This window comes from Gopherus flavomarginatus, chromosome 1 (genome assembly GCF_025201925.1).
Source record: "Gopherus flavomarginatus isolate rGopFla2 chromosome 1, rGopFla2.mat.asm, whole genome shotgun sequence".
Classification (NCBI taxonomy): domain Eukaryota; kingdom Metazoa; phylum Chordata; order Testudines; family Testudinidae; genus Gopherus; species Gopherus flavomarginatus.
In genome coordinates, this window is record NC_066617.1 from 226,692,324 (window position 1) to 226,717,472 (window position 25,149).

General features: G+C 40.1%; 1 protein-coding gene and 1 long non-coding RNA gene across 5 annotated transcripts in view; one reads left to right on the forward strand and one right to left on the reverse strand.

Moving 5' to 3' along the window:
- LOC127043067 (uncharacterized) overlaps positions 1–18,442 on the forward strand; it is a 39,466-nt gene extending 21,024 nt beyond the window's left edge. The window contains exons 2-3 of the long non-coding RNA XR_007772135.1: positions 4,554–4,735; positions 17,549–18,442. This is a non-coding gene — a long non-coding RNA (uncharacterized LOC127043067). The remainder of the gene's footprint in view (positions 1–4,553; positions 4,736–17,548) is intronic.
- Positions 1–25,149, reverse strand: part of CNKSR2 (connector enhancer of kinase suppressor of Ras 2) — a 368,568-nt gene that overhangs the window by 17,409 nt on the left and 326,010 nt on the right. The window contains exon 21 of one of the 4 annotated variants that reach the window (XM_050936491.1): positions 1,325–2,494. The exons of the other annotated variants lie outside the window; for them this stretch is intronic. Within the exon in view, the coding sequence (XP_050792448.1) occupies positions 2,490–2,494 (5 nt within the window). The 3' untranslated portion in view covers positions 1,325–2,489. Of the gene's footprint in view, positions 1–1,324; positions 2,495–25,149 lie in introns of those variants that run through there. 4 annotated transcript variants of the gene reach the window in all.

Here is a 25,149-nt window from a genome sequence, read left to right on the forward strand (position 1 = left end):
ATACTCTTTATCACAGATTTCTTAAGCAATTAAATGTTCAGATGCTGAATAAACTTTTGAACATGGAACGTGTACACTTTAACAAAAAACTTTCTCCCAGAATTGGTACCATAATCATGATGGAAGAGACATCCGTTCCATATCCATTAGGAAACATACATGTGCGCATTCCCACAGGAAACGGAGTAACAGAGCTTATGGACAAAGGGTATGCAGAGGCAAAGTTGGGTAATTTGCCAATGGGTAATATAGATTTTTTTATTAAGCAGAAAATAATACCTTAAAAAACCCTAACCTAATGAATAAATCAACGGTCTTCATTAAAGAAACGTGAACTGCCGTTTTCCAAACTTTATTTTAAGGCATACAGAAAAAATATTTGACAAATGTGCATGGAATTAATGTCATGGGCTGCTAATTGCAGCCCTTTGGAATCCCTCTCAAAAATGGTAATGCTCATTCAATACAGTCTGTGAGAGGAAAAAATGAAGCTGAAGTTAAAATGCACAGTGGGGCAGATATATTAGCTCCTTCTGGCCTTTGGCAAAAGCAGTAAATGAGCCATCAGTGGAACCCAAAATGGCAGCCAAAGGACATTTTAGATTCTTATCTTGGCTTCTGGTACTCTAATTCATTTCCAAAACATTTCATTTCTAACTAATTCTGGAGTTTAATGACAGGATGCAAAGCACTGGTTCAGGTTGCAGGGCATTCCAGCAAGGTTTTAACAATAAATCTTTCAGGTTGCAGAATCTTTATGCGCTTAGCACTGATTTATCGACACTGGCAGAGGCAAGTACTTCAAAGGCAACATTATATAAAAAGATGAATTCTGCCTCTCTCAAGTGTTGGAAAGAGCAGTAAATTATATTTAAAAATCAATTCCTAAGGATACGCAATTAATAAAAACATGGTGGGTTCATCTGTTTGGTACACGGGCAAAAACTGTATCGATGTACAATTTTGTAAACAAGTAACAGTGGGCATACTTTGCTATAATAGGCATGTTCAGTTTCTTGATTGGTAACAATTAAAGATGTCAAAATCATGTTGTTAAATATATAAATTGACTTGTGAAAGGCCTATTAATGTTAAATGGAAACACAATATGCATACTGACGAATATCCAACTAGCATATATGTCAGAGTATACAGGATTTTTATTTTATGAAATTAATATTCAAATTATTATAGTTTTGTTACTGCTATAAAGCAGAGAGATGCAATTTTATTCACTGCACAATTTGTGAGGAAAAAAGCATAGTCTACTTATATATAAAAGGAAAATATTTATATATAACTATATATATATAATTTTATTGGTATTAACAGAACGCAATACCATACATTGAGCCAACAGAAAGAAAACATTTTAAAATACATTTTTAAAAGTCTCTCTCCATAAGATAATATGAAATATCAAGTAAATAGCATTGACATTATTACAATACACCCGTAGCCAAATATATAAAGGAAAATCCACATTCTAATCACAGAGACAGAGGTAAACATTAACTCATAGGGGAGCCAGAACATAATGATAAATAACAGTATCAGAATCTACTCTGAGTGACATCCAGACAAATACTGGCCCCAAAACAACTCCATGGAGTGCAAGTGCTATACCGAGAATACTTGATGCCTGTTCTCTGAGGCAGCATCATTCACATGTAAGTCCCAGAAGATAAAGAGAATTTGTAGATTGTATCTGTGGAGTCTAATAAATCCCAGCATGAGATATCTTCTCCATCACTGTCATCCAAATCAGTTTCAGTGTGCCCTCTGATAATTCATTATAAATCATTAAACATATATTAAGTCTCCAAATAGTCAGTACACACCTTGACTTGGAAGAATAAGCTTAATTTAGTATGATACAGCAAGTTAATTTCCTTCACTTATGTGAAGTACACTTAAATTATATTAACTTTCTCTGCTTTGCCTGAATGAAGCCACTGAAGTCCATAAAAACAACAGGATTTTATAGTTACCATAGCTGATCCCTCTTTAATTCCTTGAAGTCTGCAGAACACAAATGTGTGTCATCAAAGCCCTTCCCCTGCCGTGACCCTCTTCCCCTTCCGTTCTCCTATGCAGGGGGGAGTATTTTCTGCAACTGCGCTCCATGTAGACAGGTTATGATTTTGTGCCTAGTCCCACTGTGGAAAGGATGCACTCTTCAAAAGACTGGTAATAGGTCTGCCCCTTTAACACTTTTCTGGAATCCCCATATCCAGACACTTGGTTGTCTACGCTTTAAAATGTCTGTTCTCTTTTATCAACATCAAAGTTATTCAAGAAGAATTAAACTTTCTGAACGGAGGCCATTAGGTTGCTTGCAAGAGGCTGAAGTTGAGTCTCCGTCGTGCCAATTCTCTCCGTTCTAAATTCTCTAATCATTAGTTTATCAATCTGAGTCCAATCAGTTCAGTGCCAAGAGAAGTGGATCCGATTTGGCATGGAGAGGTTCTATCAACTCTCGCAGTGTATTAGCCTAATATGATAAAGCAGTGATACAATATGATGAAAGAACTGTGATGTGCCATTATTTCCATATCATAGTAGTATATTAGAAATACCATCATGCAATCTTGATACAAGAGAAAATAGCAAATATGGCAAGATTTTCATAAGGTTTTAGCACTACAGTGCTTTTCTTGTCTGCATGTATGTGTGAGCCCAAGGTCATGGCACTGTTTTGGTTTTATACTACGATCCTTCAGAAATTTCAGTTTCTGGTGCACACAAGCTATGTAGGAGTGTGCTGTTTTGCATTTTCAATTTGCATAGACACTTTAAAAAACAGAATGAAGACCAATTAAAAGAAGATCAAATAAACTAATGTATATCTACTTCCTCAGTGTAGTCTGGTTTAACCTGGATTAGCCCATTTGGTAAGCACTGGGAGAGATCATGGGAGCGAGGAGGAAGAGAGAGGGATCCACCTCAACCCCCCTGAATGTACAGGGCATACACAAACATGTCCTACCAGCAGCTAATTATGAAAGAGCAGAAGTGGTGACATAAGGAGATCTGGCTCATTTCACTCTCCAGCTGGAGACCCAGTATTGTGAAGTTATGAATGGAAGATCAGAAATAGGGACAGGCCATTTCATTTTACCTGACTTTTGAACATATGATGTTAGTGTGGGTTCAAACATCATCACACTCTTGAAACTTATTGGGTCTGTGTTCTTAGAGGGGAAAATACTAGTATATAGTAAAATTATATAATTAGGGTTAAAACAGCTGCTTCAAAAGCCAGGCTGGCATAAATAGATACTATGTCTATTTTACTATATGCTGTATGCATTTTTATACACACATATATATATATACATATACAAACAAGTTTTGCTTTTTAAATTTAATCACTCTGGGAAAGTGCCCCTGGATTTAAACTACACAGAATAAATAGGTTTGTGAATATAATCTGGCTTTACTAATACAGCCAAAACATAATTTAATTGGTGAAGTTCACCCATCCCTTTTCAGGGAGAATGTTTCCCCCCTGTAAGAGTGCACCTAGGATGGGAGGAGGTGACAAGATCAGGAAGTTCCCCTTTTACACTTCAGTGTATAGCAGTGCAAGGTTCAATTAACAGAAAAGAGCTACTACCCCAATAATGGAAGAGAGATACTAACAGAAATCCTGGATGGAAAGAATGATAGGCCCATTTAGTTCATCTCCCATCTTCTCAAAGAAAAAAAGCATCTCTCAATAGATATAATACTTAAATGCTTTGGGGCTCCACATGGAGCTGCATTCTATCCTTAAATTCTTTGATAGTACTATTTCACAACTAGCAATTGTGCAAGCTATTCTGCATGCCAAAGCAAAGGAGGAGAGAGGGGGGAGGAGAACAGCTCATATAACAATAACTCGAGTATTGAAGTGTATAGGAGTTCTTACATAATCTATTGTCTAAAATAAGGAACACTTACCCTGTCGCTTTGCAAGTAGTAAAAAAAGGCAGATTTCAAAACTCGCATGACTAACAATCCATTTTGATCAGGTATATTAACCCAGAATCCACTTTACCTCTGCACACTACAGGCTGATCTAGATATTGTGTGTGTGTGTGTGTGTGTTTTTTTTTGGGGGGTGGAAGGGGTTGCTTGCGGGGGTGGGGAGTGAGTGGGACAGAAAAGGGAAACTTTTTCACCTTTGAGCCTGTTTTAAAACATTATGTAATATTTTCAACATTTAAAATAATATTCACATGGTCTTTGGTCTGCTGGGAAGAAGTGGTTACCTTCCATAGGAGTCTGAAGAATCTGCTGTATCTGTATTGCACCATTAGCTCTGAAATCTCACATAACTGTGTTCAGCATGTTAATGCTTCATTTTCCTGACATTTTACCAGAAATAAGTTGACTCTCGGACTTTGTCAAATGCAGCAGGATTCACTTACATTACAACAAGGCTGCATTAACTACTGGATATCTAAAACCAGTTCTTTTATGTACCCTAAGTAAGATAGCTGGGAAATCCAATGTGCTTTTATAGGAGGGCCTTCCATGTTGACTGTGTCTCCCTTTTTGACTGGCAGAATGCACCATGGCCTTCACTGGTTGGTGGCACTGGCACAGGACATTTTTATGGAGCTACAATCCAATTACATTTTGGATTAGAAAGTGACAAATTCCTCAAAGAACGTTTAGCAAGAAATTCCTGTGAAGAGACTATTCAGTAATGTTTTAACAGGTATTGTGGTAATACCATCATGCAATGGTAAGTTCTTTTTTGTCATGCTTTAGATCAATGTTTCCCAAACTGGGGTTGCTGCTTGTTCAGGAAAAGCCTCTGACACGCCGGGCCGCTTTGTTTATCTGCCCCGTTTGTCAGGGGAGGCTCTATGTTTTTTGGTGCCCCAAGCACGGCAGTGAGGAAGCCTTTGGCGGGGTTTCTGCAGAAGGTCTTCCGGTCACACGGATTTGTCGGCGGTTCTGCGGGTGATCTACCAGTCTGCACCTTCGGCATACCTGCTGCCGAATTGCCGCCGAAGCCGCGGGACTGGTGGACCTCCCGCAGAAACACCGCTGAAGGCTCCCTGACTGCTGCCCTCATGGTGACCAGCATGCTGCCCACCTCCGGCTTGCCGCCCCAGGCACGTGCTTCCTGTGCTGGTGCCTGGAGCCACCCCTACCGTCCGCAGGTCCGGCCGCTCACAGCTCCCCCTGGCCACGGTTCACCATTGCAGGCCAATGGGAGCTGCTGGAAGCGGCGGCCAGTACATCACTCAGCCCGCGCCGCTTCCAGCAGCTCCCATTGGCCTGGAGCAGCGAACCGCGGCTAGTGGGAGCCGTGATTGGCTGGACCTGCGGACAGGGCAGGTAAACAAACTGGCCTGACCCACGAGGGGCTTTCCCTACGCAAACGGTGTCCCAAGTTTGGGAAACATTGCTTTAGATCTATTATCACAGTTCCACTATTAGCTATCCACAGTGCACTATTACAGATGTATGAATATATTGCAGTCCTATTTACTTGTTGGCTGTTTAAAGGCAAACAAAGTGAAAACTCATTTTTACAATTATTAAGCATGCTTGGGGGCTAAATAATTTATTTTACTACTTTACAGTAATTGCCTTTAAAATCACAACAGATGCTAGAGTATAACCCTATATTAATAAGAAATATTGTGCTAATTGTATTATGAAATGTTCATAAATGTCAGCTTTTTATGGCAGGCAGTTTATTACGTTATGATACATGGTTTGCTTAATTTTCTTTTTGTAAATCACTCACAAACTGAGTCTGTATTCTTTTTTCAGAGCATTTGCCAAATAATTTATACAAAGAAGTTTCAGCCTATGAGTTCTATTTGAACAGTTCACTTTGGTTATTGCTATTCGTGGTGTGTGACTGATCACCAAAGTCACATGTTATTGTTTCTGTTGCCTTGCAAGAGGTCAGCTTTTTAGAAACAGATCAAACGACACACAATGAACAAGTAATGCACTTTTTGAATGAATAAACATTATGAGACTTGCAAACATTTTGACAATTAAACCAGCTGAGTTCACATATAACAATTAATATAACCCTCTGAGAGACAGTGAATTGATCTGAACATATTTATTCATCAATTATTAAAACAGTTCTAAGGGCAAATGACTCTTCTAAAGCGGTTACACAGCCAACACTGCTTGCTAGAAATCTTTGAAGATTCCTACAACTACTGGAATAATGTAAGAAATGTGTGGTAGTTATGTATTTGGGCCAGTTTGCAGAAGAAGAAGGTCCGGTCCACATCAAAAGTGGCTGCAAGAGAATGAATGCACAGGATTGTATACAAACCCAGTGAATAAGACAGAAGGTATGTTCAGTCAGGTCCCTTAAATAGTTGGGAACATCACAAAGTTTCCAAGAATGACAGCAAAAAATAAAACAGAAGGTGAGCAGAAGATTTCCAGCTGTGGGAAATGATTGGGAGTCACACTCAATAAGGGAACTTACTGAGACATCAGATTTTAAAATGACTTCAGTACACAGAGTTCTAAATGAAGGGAGAGATGTAGAAGGTGAAAGCCATCATGCAGCATTGCCTCTCTTTTCCCCTGTGAGAGCTGCACACAGAAATGAGGGCACACCAGCAGTCATTAATGAGCAGCTAACTTGAGAGAAGCCTCGATTTGATCTGATTTTTAACAAAACACATAATACATTACTGCAGTCTTCTGGGAGCACACCTTTCAAATGCAGATGTTATGTATTTTAATTTCTAAACAGATTAAAATGAATGGTAATACCTTGCTTCTGGCAAATTTCCTTATTAACAAAGAAGTCTATGGAGTAATAGCAGGCTTATAGAATTTCCTATTCTTGGAGTAAATACTTAATTTGCAGAAAAGCAAGTCTCTGAGTTCACACTTTATAGTGAAAACTACTGAAATACTAATTGCACCTTACATCTGTTTTCTCTCAGTTAGCGGTGTGTCAGTGTGTATATGTATTTCTATCTTTATCTACATATTCACAACACAAACGGAGATAGCGCTCTGAGCAGGGGATTCTGTTCATCATCTGTTCCAATAATTTAACCATATTTCTAGTACACTTATGTATATGCATTAAGAGCCAAATCCTGTGGCTTGAGTAACCAGGCTCTGACCTAGCAATGAATACAGACTTTGGGGAAAGAAACACACACACACACACACAATGAACTGCTTCACTGCTGCTTCTGCAGCTCTAGGGCTGCTGTAACTCCCTCTCCACTGGGGGAAACAGTCAGCATGTCTGAATATTTTGTTTGAAAAGCTATTCTGACACGTCTAAACTCTTCTTGATGAATGCTGGCAGATTTATAACCATTCATTTTTAAGAGTGGAAAGCCATTGCAATTTTCAGGCTTGTTTAGGTCAAACAGATGCTTGCAGAGACAAGGGGGAGCTGTCTGGTACTTGCATAGGAGTAAATGAATGAGGAAGGACTTTGATGACACAGCTAACACTGCCTTTCAATACCCTATCAGGAGAATTAGCATACTCCAGAGAAACACATGCTGCAGAACATCAGTGAGTTGTTTGGAGAATGAGGCTTAGATGATAAGGAAGTAGTGGGTCACAGGAGTCACACAGCTCTGGATAATGCTTTATAGAAAGATGCTACTGCATTAAATGGTAAATGAATTGACCTTGCCCAGATGGAGCAAGGAATGTGGAACATCCACCACTGAATTATGAAGGAACTTACCATCTTGCATATAGCAAGTTCCATTCTTTCCAATATTACCTGTCTTTTTAGAATTTTCCGTATCCTTATTGAACTAAAAATAACAAAATAAGAATACCAAAAGGGAACCCACTAAAACTTACAATACTGTGAAAAACAGGACTTATCTCACAAAGCAGTGAGAGTAGTGGTTATATTAAGAAATGTATAATCATCATTTCTTGTATAAATTTAAAAATATCTCCTTTTCCTTTTTGTGGAGACATAAGCAGGAAAGAAATCATGGGTCTGGCTCAAAACACGGTGATCCCTGGGGAGACAGCCTTGTCTTGTTCATTTTTTACTGAAGTGAGGTTACTAAATGCTTTTTTTTTTTACATAAATAATCATTGATTCCTTCTGTACTCCCATATATAGTTTATATCTCTAGAATGATTTGGTCGCCCTCTCTATCTTTCAATAGCAAAAAGCTACATTAGAAGAATTTGAGAGTTGCAAAATGAAGCCCTCAGATAACCTGGCAATGCCCAAGTTAAGCTTGCCTGTGTAAACTTAACACTATACGCTTGGGAATACACATTGCAAAACAGCATATTACTTTTTTCCACGTGACTCCTGCCTTATTCAGTATGTGGGTAGGTTATTGCTCTGCGAGAGTGAAATTCATCCCTGTGCAGAGGATCACACAAGATCTATGCACCATTTAAGGCCACAAAACAGGACCTAAGTAGGACTGCAGTGGGGATTAGGCCTCGTGTTGGCCCTCTGCACAGGGTGAATTTTCATTCCAAATTAGTGATTGATATTTATTTTTATCCTTACTGCTCAATGTGTAGACTCCACTTCTAATAGGCTGCAACCACTCAATAACCATACTAAATGAGGTAGGTGTCTTGCAGACCCAGACCTCATTTACACTTCAGCCCCGCTTCCTTCATTACACGCTATTTTATATAATGGGCAGAAATGTTTTTGTTTTACTCTCTTTGTTCCTGAGAACAGCAGAATAGTTTGTGGTTGATTGCAGGGGAGCCCCTTGACTTTACTGGCCACTTATGAAGGTTTTTATCAATTGGATAACTCACCAGCCCCAAACTGGACTAAACAAACAAGGATGTTATTATAAGCAGAGCAATAGGTCTGCCATTGCTAAGAGACCAGCTTTCTATTTAAAGCCTGATTCTTCTAAGTACTCTAAAACCTACATCCAATAAAAGGTATGGATAGCTGGAAAAACAACAGTTCCTGTTCATGAAAATTTCAAAGTTTAAACATTTGGTTTTGCACCAATGTTAAACAAAAATGTGACCTTTTGAAAATATTCATGAAAAAACACGATATTTCTCTCCATGAACAGCCAATTGCCTGGAGTTTGGGGCACTCACCTGAGATATGGGAGACCTGAGTTCAAGCCCCTGGTCCACCAGAATCAGAGCAAAGACTTGAACTTTGGTCTGTCACATCCCAGGTGAGTGCTCTAATCAACAGGTATTGGCTATTCAAGGGTCTCACTCTCTCAATTCCATACTGGACCTGACAAATCTTCCTGAAGAAATTTTTGCTGATACAAATACATTTCCACAAAACATTTTGATTAGACTAAATTGCATTTTTTGACTGAAAATAATTGTCAAAAATTTTTCAACCAGCTCTAAAAATTGGGTGCCTACCATGCATTATTTAAAGAGACTATTATTGGTAGAGGTGCAGAGTTCTTTTCCATTTTAGTGGGGCTTCTACTTTCTTCTCAGAATTATGAGGATTCCAACATTTTTTGCTTATTTTATGTCCTCTCATCCTCAGTTGAACAGGTTTGAGTTTGGGGCCAAAGGCTATGTTGGGAGCATGGGAGAGGTCTTCTTTATGCAAGACCAAAGCATTTAGTAACTTCTCTAAACTAGCATAGATGATTCTTCCTAGATTCAGGAAGCCAGCTAGTTGGGAAAATAAAAACAGCATGATTGCAAAGAGTTTGGCAAATGTTCGTTATTTGTATAAATTTGTATACATATAGTTATAGACTTTATTCTTTCCAGGAGGAGTGGGGTACCAGGTGCAGGAAAGAGGGACCATGATGATGTTCATGTATATTTACATATGCAGAAAGAGCACAAGATGCTATTTGGATTCTAGTTGTCCCTTCTCTGTAAATGGTGAATTCATAGAGTGATTATTTATCTTTCTGTATATTTCTGTACATTCCATCCTCTAGATTCCTCTAGCAATGGCTTATGTGTTTTAGTTTAATTATTCTCACTTATGAGAATTCCAGATTATACACAAAAAGTAGTGGTTCTCAAACTTTTGTACTGGTGACCCCTTTCACATAGCAAGCCTCTGAGTGTGACCCCCCTTATACATTATGCTGCGTAAAAAGGAGGTAGTGGTGTAAAAGGTCTCTAAAAGCCCTGTTCTGCCCCCTGGATCAGCTCAGTACCAGGAGGGACTATACTGACTTAAAGCCATTTCAAGTCCTCCTATACCTTGGGCTGAAAGTTCTGTGTTGTTGTCAGGACCCTGGTCTCACACCCAGACCCACTTAGGTTTTCAGAAAGCAGCTGTGGCTGTCATGCCACATTGACGCACTGGATTACCAGCAAATTCACAGTCTTGGGTGGCCTGGATACCAGGGTTTTGCAACCTGCTTCCTGATTGGCCATGTGGTCTTGGTCCTGATTGGCTGGTGACTATATATAAACTTCCTGCTTCCCTTCGGCCTTGCCTGAGCAAGAAGCTTTTTCCCACTAGTTGCTGCTTGGACCCACCCGACCCTGCCTTGCTGCTACGCCTGACTCTGTCGGCCACCTTGCTGTCTCTTCCCCTTGGACTGGATCTCCTGGTGATCAGAACACTTGCACAAATTCTGACCACTGATCAGGACTTCCTTTTGACCAGTCTGACTCCTGAGCATTACAGCATTACCCTTTGATCTCCTCCTGGTCTTGCTCCTGCTCCAAGGAAAGGGATATGGAAACCATATGGGCAGCATCGCTGGTGCCCACCAGAACATCAAGTCCCTAGGAGCAGATCACCCTCCTACAAGAAAAGCAAGCCGTATGGGTCATGGTGGACTGGCTCCAGGTGAAACTCCCATCCTTCAGAAATGGATCATAGAGATGCAAATGGGAATGCCTTGTCCAGCCTCATGGTTCGCAGCCCCTCAGAATCCGAGCCCATTGTGCCTTTACTGGAGCATTATGGTGGTACCTGCAGTTTTGTGGTTTTGTAAACCAGTGCAGGGTCCTATTTATGTTGAGGCCCCATGTCTATGTGATGGACCAGGCTGAGGTAGGCCTGGTCATTAGCCTCTTCACTGATGAAGCATTGGAGTGGGTATCTCCTCTGTTAGAACAGGATCATCCTCAATTGGCTATTTGGGACTCCTTTCTGAGGGCTTTTAGAATGATTTTCAATGATCCCTGAGAGGCCCTCATTGTGGAGGCTGCCTTATGGAGACTCTGTCACACCGGGATCACCAGCGTCATATGTAGGTTGTTGCCAATGCCTGGCAGCAGATATGGCTTGGAATGAACTGGCCCAGGTACATGAATTTCAGCAGGCTTGAGTAATGAGATAAGAGATGTACTAGCCCACATGAAATGCCCCCCCCCCACCCACACTTGACACCTCTATTGAACTTTGTATTCTGAATGACACTCAGCTTAGTGAGTGGCGACACGATAGGAGAGAGGATCCAGTTCATGTCCAGGCTCCACCTGCAACCCCCCAGCCTGAGCCCACATAGGTGGACTTGGCATGAGTTCGGCTGGACCTTCTGAACAGGAACATTGGTGATGAGAGAATTTATGATTTTTCCTGAGGCTACATGGGCCACGTGGTACCTGCCTGGCAAAAGCCACGAACTGTATAGCTTTGGGAAACACCCCTGCCCAGCCTCAATAAGAAGGGGTTAAGCTTATGTTACATAGAAAACTCCACCGGGCAAGGTCTTCGAGGCATTTTTCCCCACCATCTTGAGATCATCCCCTCACCTGCAGCTCCAGCTACCACTCCGAGTTTAGAATTCCAAACAGTGAGCCATCCAGTGGGCTTTGACTCGAGGGCAGATGATAATTTCATAGACACCACTGTAGACCAAATACCTGGTCTCCCCATACAGCCCAAGGCTGCTACTGACCTGGTCAAGATAGTCAATGGCTCACTGTTTGCGTCTAGGTCCCAGAACAGTGGTTTCCTGACTGATGGAAGCAGTAATCGGTGATCACCATAAACTCTTCAGTTTAGCCAATCTGGTCCCCATACTTTCCTGTCATACTTGGAATCCCCTGCATTGCCAAGCATGACCCAAGTATCTCCTGGCAGCAGCAAATTTTGATGTTTAGCTTGGAGTACTGCTGAACCAACTGCTGTTTGGCCCCCAAGCTGAAACTTTCAAAATCCCCAGCCATACACGCCACCCAGGCTTCAGGTGTGGTGAAGGGGTCAAGCAGCAAAATGGGCTTCCTTACTTCTAGGGTCAGCTGTTTCTCTCCCCATGAGATATCAGGATTTTGCAGATGTGTTCAAAAAACAGAACGTTTAGACTTCCTGCCCACCTGTTGTGAATACAATTGCCTGATGGACTTGCAGTCCAGTGCCAAGATGCTGTTTGGGAGAATATACTCTATATCTGAGCCTGAACTGGAAGCTCTTAAGGAATATACTCATGAGAATCTAAAAAAGGTTTTGTCCCATAGTCCACCTCCGCAGCTGGGGCCCCAGTTTGCTTTGTAGAAAAGGATGGATCTTTGAGGCTGTGCATTGACTACCGTGCCCTGAATAAAATCACCATGTGAAATCGATATCTACTACCCTGATCATGGAACTCCTAGATTGAGTAAGAACAGCTGGACGTTCACCAAGCTGAATCTCAGGGAAAAGACTAAAATCTAGTCAGGATCTGGCCAGGAGATGAGTGGAAAACCATGTTTTGAACATGATATGGCCATTTTGAACAACTGGTGATACTTTTTGGCCTTACCAACATGCCTGCCACTTTTCAGCAACTGATCAATGATGTTTTGTGGAATATGTTGGATTACTATGTGGTTGCCGACCTAGATGACATTTTAATCTATTCTGAGAATCAACCCATGCATGAACAGCACGCGAGCAACATATTAGGAAGGCTTTGTCAACATAGACTCTATGAAAAACTGGAAGACTGTATCTTCAAGCAACCCACTGTAGAGTCCAAAGGAGTCCACACGGATCCCTTGAAGGTAGAAGTGAGCCTTGATCTGGCAAACTTTTATAGGCACTTTATATGGGATTACTCTCAAATTCTGGTTCCCATAACCTCCTTGGTCAAAACCCACAAAATTTTTCTGGATGGAAGAAGCCCAACGTGGTTTTGAATGCCCCAAAAAAAATGTTCACCATTGCTCCCCTCCTCAGAGATCCCAACCTAAGTCAGCCATGCATTTTGGAAACTGATGCCTCCAACGTTGCCATCAGGGTGTTGTTGTCCCAAATACAGTCTCCAGAAAGAGCTCAATCCCTGTTCATATTTCTCATGAAAACTCTCCTCCGCTGAATGTAATTATGCAATTTCAGATAAGGCGCTGCTGGTCATCAAGTTGAAAACTGGAGGCACTACCCGGAAGAGACAAAATACCCTGTGCAGGTATATACCAACCATAAAAATCTGGAGTGCCTGAGCTCCGCTACAGCTTTGAATCAATGACAATTAAGCTGAGCTTCCTTCTTCTCAAGATTTGATTTTTACCATCACATACTGCCCTCGCACTAAGAACGGAAAGGCTGACACCTTCTCCAGAAAACAAGGTCATGTCAGTGATCCTAGGGAATCTCATGTAGAGTCATCCTGTGTTCTGAAATAGCATCACTTCTTCGGAGGATCACTGCTATCAGATTCAATGGCAACCACAACTGCTCTTCAAGATGACTCTTTTGCCCAGAGGCTCCTAACTCCTGATATCAACCCCCTGGCTGAAGTCACACAGAAGGATAGGGACTTATGTCAGATCATGCAACACACCTGTGTCCCTATAAAGATAGCTCAAGCTAAATCCTATGGGATGCTAATAGCTGCTGAGACCCTGCAAGGCCTTGGACCTGGATCACCATGGACTTCATTGTCAAATTCCCCTAATCCAAAGGTTGCCGTACTATCCTAACAGTGGTGGGCCAGTTTACAAAGATGGTGTACTTCATTCCCTGCACACAACTCCCCACCGCTGAGGATACCACTGTCATGTCATCTCACCACCATGGCCTCCCAGACCACATTACTTCAGACTAGGAATCCATTTTCATAGTAGGACAGCAGATGCAGCTATCAGGTAATCATCTAGAGACTGGCCAATCCATCCGCACACTAGATCACCAATATATAAGTCCTTACCAGATCTACAGATAAATCAACCCAGAAACCTTCAAGCTTTGGCTTTCACCATCCCTGAACACATTCTGTATTTCATGCTTTCCTCCTTAAACCCCTCTCTGACAATCCCTTCCCTAACCCAAAACAGCTCTCCCACCAATTCAGATTCAGGGACAAGAAGAGTATCCACATCGATTGGGAAAGATCAGACCTGTGAACCAGCTCACCATGTACACAGCTCTGGAAAAGTAAATGACCTCTAAAGGGCACACTCAGATAAACCAAAGCCTGTGGTACTCTGAGGTCACCCCACAGTGGGGTAATGTCAGGACCCTGGTTTCAAACCCCAGTCTCAAACCTAGACCCACGGGTTTTCAGGAAGTAGCCTTGGTCGTCACGCTACACCAGTGCACTGGATTATCAGTAATGCCTTATTTAATTTGCAATATTGTGGAAACTGCAGATCCCACAATATTAGGCTTCCACAGCAATTTTGTCAGCCCAGGGTGGCTGGTGGCTGGAGTCCCACAGTCAGCTCCACACATGGTGGTGCTCCTGCTATCCACCCTGGGTGGCTGGCAGCTAGGGCTCCCACTCTCAGCTCCCGTGCAACTGGCAGCCCTCTGTCAACCCTGCTGTCAGCCCCATGCATTAATGACTGTAATACAGTTGCAGCAAAATGTTGGGTTATCAAAAAAATTAGCAGGCATAACATAATACTTGAGCATTTATATTGTTCCAACACATTTTTCTTAAATAAGTAGGTCATCTCTGACTTTTCCAAATTACTGCAATTAATAAAGGTTCATGATTACTTTCCTGTGATTTTCCATGGCTTGTTCCCACCTCAGCCACAATTATTTGACAATCATCCCACAATTCAAGCAGGGCCTTAATTATTAGGGAATTCATGGACTTGGCTGGGCCAGCTTCTTGCATTCATTGACCTGCTTTGTGATTGGCTAGTGACTCTATATATACTTTCTTCTTCCGTTCTGGGCTTGTCTATGAAGAGCCACAGCTGGCACTAGACTTAAGCAGACTAAGCAATTTCTTAGGGGCCCAAGCAGCTCGCGGGGGGGGGAAGCTTATTAATTATTAGTATGTGTGGGGCCCCAAAATATTCCTGCCTAGGAGCCACAATGGGCTAGCACCAGCACTGGCCACAGCCAGGGAATACTGTGGTGAGTAGGCACTGCAGGAAGTACCGCCCATGGAACCCACAGTGACAGTACCCTATGACCCTCTGATTGGCTAAGCTCCATATTTAACCATGGAGGGTGTCCCAGGAAGCTGTCTGGGCAACCACAGACTTCAAGGCCTGCTGCAACTCCAGACCTCATCTCATCTCCTGATCTCTAGTCTCTGATCCTAGCCTAACTCTGACACTGATTCCTGTCTTGTAATTCCAGCTTGGTATTACCTCTGATCTCTGGTCTCCAACCCCAGCCTGATTTTGACCCCGACTTTTGCATATTGAATCCTGCTCTTGCAATTCCTCTAACCCAGTGGTGGGCTGCATGCGGCCCATCATGGTAATCTGATTGCGGGCCATGAGACAGTTTGCCGACGTTGACTGTCTGCAAGCATGGCCCTCCTGCAGCTCCCAGTGGCCGTGGTTCGCCGTTCCCGGCAAATGGCAGCTGTGGGAAGCAGCTACTTAGAAATAAATCAATATCTATGACAAACAATGCAGTACATAGTTTTCTGTTGGACAAAATTTTTTGTCTTTGATCTGCACAAAACATTTTTGATAGGGATCACCTGAAAATTTGATAAACATGAGTAATACTGGTACTTTGTTTTTATTATGGATGACAACATCACACAAAAGTGAGAAGAGCATTTGAGTAGTATTCATGCACTTCTAACAGTGGCAATTTAAAACATTATATCGTGATGTAATGCTGCAATATTTTATGATGTAAATATAATACATTTCAGCTTAGAATCCCAATTCTTCCTTGTGGACCAAACACCTTCCTCCTCTATTCAATCTCCACTTTAAAAGTTGTTTCTTTCACAAAGCCTGTAAACACTGATCCACCAATGTAAAGCCCCACTCAAGACTGAACCTTCAGTGTCTGATGTGTGTCTGTGTATTGTTTTTGATTTACTGACAGAATTAAGGAGGGGATGAAGGATAGAGTTCTAGATCGATGGGGCCCCATAACTGAAAGAATGATTCTCAGCAGTGAAGAGCTAAAAAGATAGAGAAGGGCCAAGTCTGGAAAAGCATGGGATTTAAGTGAATATAAAGTTAGAGGAAAGGTAGAGTGAGACCACAAGAAACCGTGAAAATCAGGTTGACAATTCTGAGTTGGGTGTGGAGATGCAAGTCAGTCAAGGTGGGCCATCATGGTCCTATTTCATGAGGAATCTTGGTCTATCTTTACAACTCATTTTGCACTTCCTGGATGTAGAAAACAGAGATGCAGGAAGCCTATAAAAATGAAATAATTAAAAATGACTAGAATTTCTAATCTTGTTTGCAATTAAGTACAACTCATATTCAAGAGTAGGAATTATAGCGTAGCCTGGACAAAGGCAAGAGAGGTAGACAGATGGGAACAAGTGGGATCAGAAAATGAGCCAAATGAGATAATGAGCTAGAAGTCACCTACATGGGTCCAAAGTTAAAGGTAGGTACTAAGAAGATGATCCAGAGGGAGAAAAGAATATGGAGAAGAGAGCCAAAAAGTCCTGTTCTCAGCGAAGAATACAGTTCTAGAGTTAGTGTTGTAACTGAACCACACAGGGACTGACTTTCTCCACAACTCAAAAATAACAACAGAATATAAATAGATGGTCTCAGACTTTCTGTTTGACCAGGCACAAATCACTTTATCAGTCTGTGCCTCAAATTCCTTTTCACAATATGGGAATAATACTTTATTTCTCTCTGACCTATTTAGATTGTAAATGCTTTGGTCTGTCTGTACAGTACCTAGCAAAATGAGGCCCAAACTTGGTTGACGGCTTCTCAGCAATAGTGAAACATAAATAACAAATAACAGAACAAGCCAATCAGAAAATAGATTATATATAAAAGAGTATGTTTGAGAAGCTGTATTTTTGTACATAAACAGTATGGAATATACACTAGTTTATTTATTATTACCCTGAATTGGAACGTCATGCTTAGGTATGCTGAAAACATAAGCAAGAGAGATTCTTCTTTAGTACAAGGGATGGAAACCTCTGATTTTTGGAGCAGCAAGTAATATGTTCTGTTTTCTAAATATTCCTTTCCTGATGACTCTATTGTCCCTAGATTGTTGCATACTCTCTGATAAATATTAAGAATAAGTTTGTTTCCTTGTACTCTTCTGTTAATCTGTTTATAGCCAACTGCTGCCTCTTGTGTTATCCTTAGATTATAGGATCTCTGGGCCAGGAACTGTCTTTTTGTTCTGGTTGTACAGCGCCTAGCAAAACAGGGTCCTGGTCCGTGGCTGCGGCTTCTAGGCACTATGGTAATATAAACAACAACTAGATAACTAACAAAATCTCATTCACAGATTCCTTCCTGAGCTGGGTGCCCCAAGGTCCCTCCAGGACATGCTGCGTCCTGTTTCACTTTTCTGTCTCCATTATATCCATATTGAGAGTTAAAGAGCTGCACCTCCAACCACTGGCTAGAACTTCAGTAACTTTACGCTGATACCTGCTAACCAAGTGAGTCAACGGAAGAACCCTGATACATTGTTATACACTCCCGTGACCAGAGGATTATGTGGGCCTCAATCCAAGATCAATCAGACTATTTATGTGAGTAAGGTAAAGCAAGAAGGTACTATCAAAACAAACAAACAAATCCTCTTTCTGTTCTCTCTTTCTGTGATTTTGTTTGCTGAACTGTTACAATGCATGAAAAGGAATTTTCAGATGCTCATCCAGTTGAGAACTTTGGATAGGCACGTTCAATATGCTGCATAAAATAGCATAACAAGATTCTGATCTTTGAAATCTAGTATTAATTTGTTCTGTGTAAATGTATGGCAGAAATCTCTTTTCCAGAGTGTAAAACAAAGTTGCAGTTCCACCTTGAGGTGTCTACAGCATCCTAAAAGCCACTCCTAGTAATACCGTAGTTGGCTATTAATTTTGCAGCAGTGAATTCATTAACCACTTGGGTATCTGAAATGGAGAATTAATGATAAAATGTTGTGCACCTGGTAGATATTGAAAGGACACATTAACATCTGATGAATTTTGCTTTCGTGTTTTATGACAATAATTATATTTACACTACTGTCTTACATAAAAAGGTTTTACATAAAAGAGATGCGTCTGGCATGCCACATATTCCAAAATTTTATAATTGTTCAAATAAAAACTAACAACTAATTTCAAAACTCTTAGAAAGTTTGCTTGTTTGTTTTATACTGAGCATATCATCCGCCAAATATTGCATTCACCAGCGTAATTAGAGAAAATCAGAGTTGAACAGGAGCTTCATTAGGGCAAGGGCTCCTCTTACAGGAGTCAAGTGTTGAAAATGTCAGATGATCCCTAGTGGATTACAACTTAATTTAAAGATAGCAACAACCAACAGATTCTAAAGTATTTCAGTCTCTGCAAATCTGAATAAAAGTGATTTTTTTGAATTGGCTACTTTCTTTTCTAGCTTGCTAAGCAAATACATTTACATACAATTGTACAGAAAAAAGCAAAACAACAAAAACAGCCTTGTGTCATACAATGGATTAACCCTGCTCTTGGTTAAGTAAATACCTTTACAATCACAAAAACTGCTATTTATTGAAAAAAAATGGCAATTTTTTTTCATAAACCAACAGCATGCCACAGATGACCCTCAGGAATCACAAGGTTTCACAAACATACCATAGAACTCAAGGGAAGAAACCTCTGCTCAAGAGTCTGACTGAGATCAACTTCCATCCAACTGCCCAACCTTTGAACCAAGTGCAGTCGAACTACCCCAGCCCATTGGAATACTCTTTCTTGAGAACTGGTGTGCCTGACACATACCTTCTTCTCTTGGGGATGGATTCCCCTCACATGAGTGTTCATAATGTTTAAAAAAGATCCTGACTATATTCTTCTCATTCTAGAGGAGATTAGAAAAGGAAAATCCAATCCTGTGAGCTCTGCTCTCAGGGACCTTTAAATCAAGGTACAAAGACAACAGAGTCCGAATTCCCCGCCTAAGACTGAGCCCCGGAAAACCAATCTTTTCTTTCTTCCCCGAGCATTTATTAAATTCAGCTCTATAGAAGGATGCTTCCTGATAGTTCAGCTATGAAGTGGTACTCACCCTACTGGACCCTATATTTCTGTATGATGCCAGCATTTATTTACCTAAAGTAATTAGGATTGTTTGTAATGGGGTGGGGACAATGCAGAGTTACAGTGGAAAAATCCCAATTTCAGGTATTCCTTTAGCTTTTCTGTATTTGCAGTAGACAGGTTTGACCCTGGCCATCTGCATTGGGTTCTTCCCTTGTGTGAAAATGATTCAGAGCCAAATGAAGCTGATGGGTGGGAGTGCAGAGACCAGCAGCTGTGTAAGATTATAGGCTCTAGCCACAAGGAAGTCATGAAAACATTTCTGAACCATGAGATTTTCCCCTGGAGGCTCCACATTTTGACTGACTGTCCTTCTGCATGTGAACTGTAGGATACTGGCAATGACAGACAAGAAGGTCATGATAAGAGTGATGGAAGGTGCTCCCCTCACTATGTGTGCTGAGCAAACTGCTTCCACAGCACTCCAACTTCTGTCATCTGGGACTGAATGATTGATGTTATGGTCGCAGACTTGGATCCTCTGCCTGGTTGCATTTTGACACAATGATTAGAGTAACAGGATGCTCAAAGCCAACTATATTTTATACTTTAACAAGAACAAAACAACCCAAAGAAACTCCAAAACACGAATGTTTAATCAGGATATTTACTTCACACAGACTTCTACTGTGAACACTTAAACTTCATATAGGAAACCTCATGTATAGACAGTCAAAACTTCCCTAAAGAAAATGATATTTAAAATGTTCCATAATACTGTTAGAGAATCTAAGAATTTGAAGTTTTCAAGGTATTATGCTATCTACTGTAATCTTTAACAAATATGCTCTGTTTGCACTAAAAAAATAGGTATGATAAATTCAGTCCTTACGTGGGGTTCTTTTTTGTTATCCATATAATATTTCTGTTTTTAGATCAGATGTAGAAAGGGGCTAATTTGTTTCTTCAAAGTGGATAGTACACAGTAAAATAAAAAAATCTTATAGGTGGAAAGGAGCAGTGCTTCAGCAAACTTCTCATCCAGCCTGTAACAGCCTTGGCCCCAAAGACCCTATTTAGGCTGTGGTACTGCTGGTCTCAAATCTCAATTGTGTGGGAAGAGTTGGACTCCTTGGTGATAGAGAAGTCAGCTGATCAGTGAAGGAGGGAAGAAAAATTATATTACATAGCTCCCTGAAGAAACTCACAGGCTGGAGTCAAGTGCAGCCCCTGAATTCAGCAGTGATAAAGCCTGTGGCTCATCAGCTGCTACCTTACCATATGTGTTGCCATAGTAATCTGCTAGGAAACAGGGGACATATTTTAAAATAAAATTAGGGATAAAAAGCTCAAACTAACTATTGGTATCAAATACCAATGAAAGGCTTAGCAGTATCACTCTGCATTCCCTAGATTAAGCAGGCGTAGATGTGTCATGAAGGCAATTATCTCAAACTCGGGACTAGGGTGAACATCATGTTGTCCTGCAGAGACTCCTACCTGACAGATTAAGGATCAACATTCAGGGGCTCAAAAGAAAATGGTTATTTCTCTATAAGCAGAGTCTGATGGATGTAAAGCAATCCTAGTTTACAAAAGGGCTTTAAAGGTGGGGAAGAAAACTGAGTGTTCTGAAACTCATGAAAGGGACATCTATAAAAGACAACTGCCCTCAGAAGTTACCAGGTAACAGTTACCTGCCCTTAGACTATAGCCAGGAAATGAAAGTTTGTTCTGATGATGTAAGGCTTCTGGAGTATCTTGTGTTTGATTAGTTAATTGCATTATAACCCTGCATGAAGGTAGTTCTGGAGTAAACTAGATTTTTCTAACTTTGTAATTTAAGTATTTTCATACAAAGACCTTTCTTTGCTCATTTACCCTTAAGTTTACACAAGTACATTTCACATCAATACAGTCACAAAAAAAATCTAGGAAATCACTAATGAAGAAATATATTAACATGTATACCACTCACCTAACCACACAACAGTAGAGCCCCGTGCGAATACAAAATCTGCATCTGATCCGCAAAAATGCTCTGACGATAGCCGCATCCACAAATACACTCCACACTCCTGTTCAGTAGTACACTCCACGCTCCTGATCTATGCACAGCATACTCCCTTCTCATTTATTCACAACCAATTATTCAGAATCAAACAAATCCCCAACCACATATTTTTTATTAACTACATTTTTGTCTATCTAGCTGCCTCTACCCCTCCTCTTCAATCTTTCAAACATTCTTTTCACAGTGCCTATACACAAACTTCAGCTTTGTTTCTTTCTATGAAGTCATACTTATTTGCTTCTTATTCAAATCACTTCCCACTAGTTTCCTCCTTTGCACCTACTATTCCTATTGTAAAATATACGTTTCTAAAAATCAAATCAATGTCCTAAAAAACTGAGAACTGCACAATCAGAGTTAATGTTGAATAATTTTTTTGAATAAGTAATTGGAATGTGTGAAATATATTGTTGAATCAGTGGTATTTTCTTTTACATCAAACTAGCTTATGTCTGACATTTAGTCTAGGCTTACGTGGACCCACACTTTGAACAGTCTTGACCAACCCATTTCCTTTCTAGAGAAACTCAAAGGAAAAAATTAGATTTCAAATTTAGACATGAAAACTGAGTCACGTGTAACAGCTGTTAACTCCTAAACTACTGAAAACATTTGCTGATTTATAACATTTCAGAAAACTATTTTTCCACTAAGAAAGTTGTAAGTTTGGTGGCAATACATTCATTATTTTTCTAGGTTTCAGAGTAGCAGCCGTGTTAGTCTATATCTGCAAAAAGAACAGGAGTACTTGTGGCACCTTAGAGACTAACAAATTTATTTCAGCATAAGCTTTCGTGGGCTACAATTTTCTATGCATCATAAGGGATTGAATTCCCACTGTAAGCACAAATTTCAATGCAACTTTAAATAACAGAATTGCTACTGATGCCTCCATAATCAACAACGTCTCTGGTCTCCTAAATACTTTTATTCCAAGCAGACAGAAGGGGATTCTGCAAGTCTTCACCTCATGATGGTAGTATCGGTGCTACAAATGCACAAAAAGTAACTAGATTCAAAAACAATGTATTAGTCATACCTACCATAAAGGAGGTGCAGAAAACCAGGTTGTCTTTGAAAGAGGGACAAAAGTAAACATTTAGAAACCCAAGAAGTTCATGTCATTCATTTATAATACCCTTGCTATCATTTAACACAGTTTTTTTGGTATGGAGTTAATTACACCAAAGGGTAATGAAGTTCTGTGTGTACTCTTATTTTATTTTCCAAAATGTATCTCAAAGAGATGCATCCTGAATGTAAGGCTCTTATGAAAGAGGCAGGGGTTCTCAAACTTTTTGTCTTGGTGACCCCTTTCACACAGCAAGCCTCTGAGTGTGACCCTCCTGAGAAATTAAAAACACATTTTTATATTTAACACTATGTTAAATACTAAATTTAAACCTTATTGATTAAAATGAATTTACCTTTCTTTTCTCATTGTTTTTAAATTAAGACTAAAACATTTTTATCAAATTATTGTTATAAGCAGAAAAGGTATTTTTTTAAGTAGAATTTTACTTTAATACTTGACAGCAATTAATCACGAGAAGCAGCCAAAAACCAATGAGCTGGCTGATGCTGTTTATTTGACATAAGACATTTTATTCTTGGTGTTGTTTTAGCAAGTGCGCATCTAATGTCGTTCTTCCCATGAAGCCAGTTTTGAGATTTCATCTTTATTGTGAGAAGGCTGGAGAATCCAATCTCGCATTTGTAGGTAGTGGGAAACGGCAGAAGGACTCAGGGCCATTTCAGACACTGGTGGGTATTCACTTGCAACTGAGCACCAGAACTGGTTTGGAGGCAGCTGTGTGAATTTTGCTTTCACTTCATCATCATCATTAGGGCCTTACCAAATTCATGGTCCATTCTGAGATTACAGAGCTGTTATATCAGAAACAATATGAAACCATTTATATATAATTCTCTGTTTTCTAAAGCAAAATTTTCTAATAGCAAGATCTAATATGCCTGTCCCTGGCCAGCATGTCAAGTAAAGAATTGAAGTGGTCAAAAGAAGAGCAAAATATATAGTTATTTTTTCAAAACTATACGTTGTATGTAGGCTTGGCTAAAATATTTTTAAATCAAAATTGAATGTTTTTCTAAAGTATACACTCGAGGAGTTATTTTGGGGATGTTCTATGGCCTGTGTTATACAGGAGATCAGAGTAGATGATCACAATGGTCCCTTCTAGCCTTGGAATCTATTAATTAATTTTTTATTTTTTATTATTTCACAAGATAAAATTGATTATTTTTAAGAATTTATTTTAGATATTTATCAATTTTAGATTTTCACAGTTCTGTGAAATAATGGGTTTTAAACAATTTTTTATTATCGATTTTAAATTTGCAGGAAATTTTGCAGGGGGCAGACAGTGTGGAGGTCAGATAGTAGTTCTTTAATGACAGATGTTGAGATTTAAAGACTTAAAACTTTATAACCACTAGAGCACAAATTTGGTCAGCATCATGTCAATATACAAAGCAAATATCCTTAAATCAAACTCTAATAAGTTCTCGAGCAGTGTTTTTCCTTCTTTGCCTATTCATATGTTTTGGTTATTATCAATGGAATATTTTTCTTCAGTTTGTGTGTGTATGATGAAATTGATGTTTACTGACATTTATCAATCAAAATCAAAATCTTTCCAAACCTAATTATATGAAAAATCTTCATGGTAAAATGGAATAATTACCTTTATACAAATAAATCCTACTTAGGCTACCCTAAAAGTATTGTGTGCCAGGGTCAAATCCTGTTTTATTACTCTACCAAATCCATGGCCCATTTTGGTCAATTCCATGGTCATAGGATTTTAAAAATCATAAATTTCAGATATTTAAATCTGAAATTTCATGGTGGTGTAACTGTAGCAGTCCAGATTCAACTCTGAAGGAAGCAGCGTGGAAGTAAGGGTGGTATGGTATGGTGTTGGCACCCTTACTTCTATGCTGCTGGTGGTGGGGTGCTGCCTTCAGAGCTGGGCGCCTGGCCAGCAGCCACCACTCCCGGGCCACCCAGCTCTGAAGGCAGCGCAGAAGTAAGAGTGGCAATACTGAAACCACCCTACAATAACCTTGTGACCCCCCCACAGTCCTTGTTTGGGTCAAGACCTCAGTTTGAGAAACACTGGTCTCTCCTGTGACATCTGTATAGTACAGGGTAAAAGTGCACAAAAGACCAGATTTCACAGGAGAGACCAGATTTCATGATCTTTGACCCATTTTTCATGGCCATGAATTTGATAGGGCCCTACTCATCTTAGTAGATTGACTAACTTCAGTGAGACTACTGGCATGAATAGACAAACCAGGATTTGGCCCTGGAGAGGCAAACAAATATATAACAGAACTGCCAGTTGCATAACTGTTTTTTGTTACTGCACCTGATTTTAAAGATTTGTTTGAATAAAATTTCTAAAATATTCAGAAAATAACAGTATTTGTTGCTGTCATCACACTAACTGAAACACAGATTTCAATATACCGGTAGTTTTAACAAGTAGGGGCTAACAGATGCGACTGGAAGAGAAGCTCAAATAAGAAAGTTTTTGGTTTATTTTTTAAGTACCAGCTATACTCTCAGCAATATGCAGAATATAGAGGAAATCATAGTGACTGCTCCAAGAAATTTGGCGAATAAACGTAAAAACTGCCTTCAGATTCTTTAAGATTACTGCAAAAGATGTGTTCCTCTTTGTATTACGTGAAGGCCCCAGTTAGGACTGGGGGCCTATTGTGGTACAGACGCTCAATAAGAAGCAGTCCCTGTATCAAAGAGTTTAC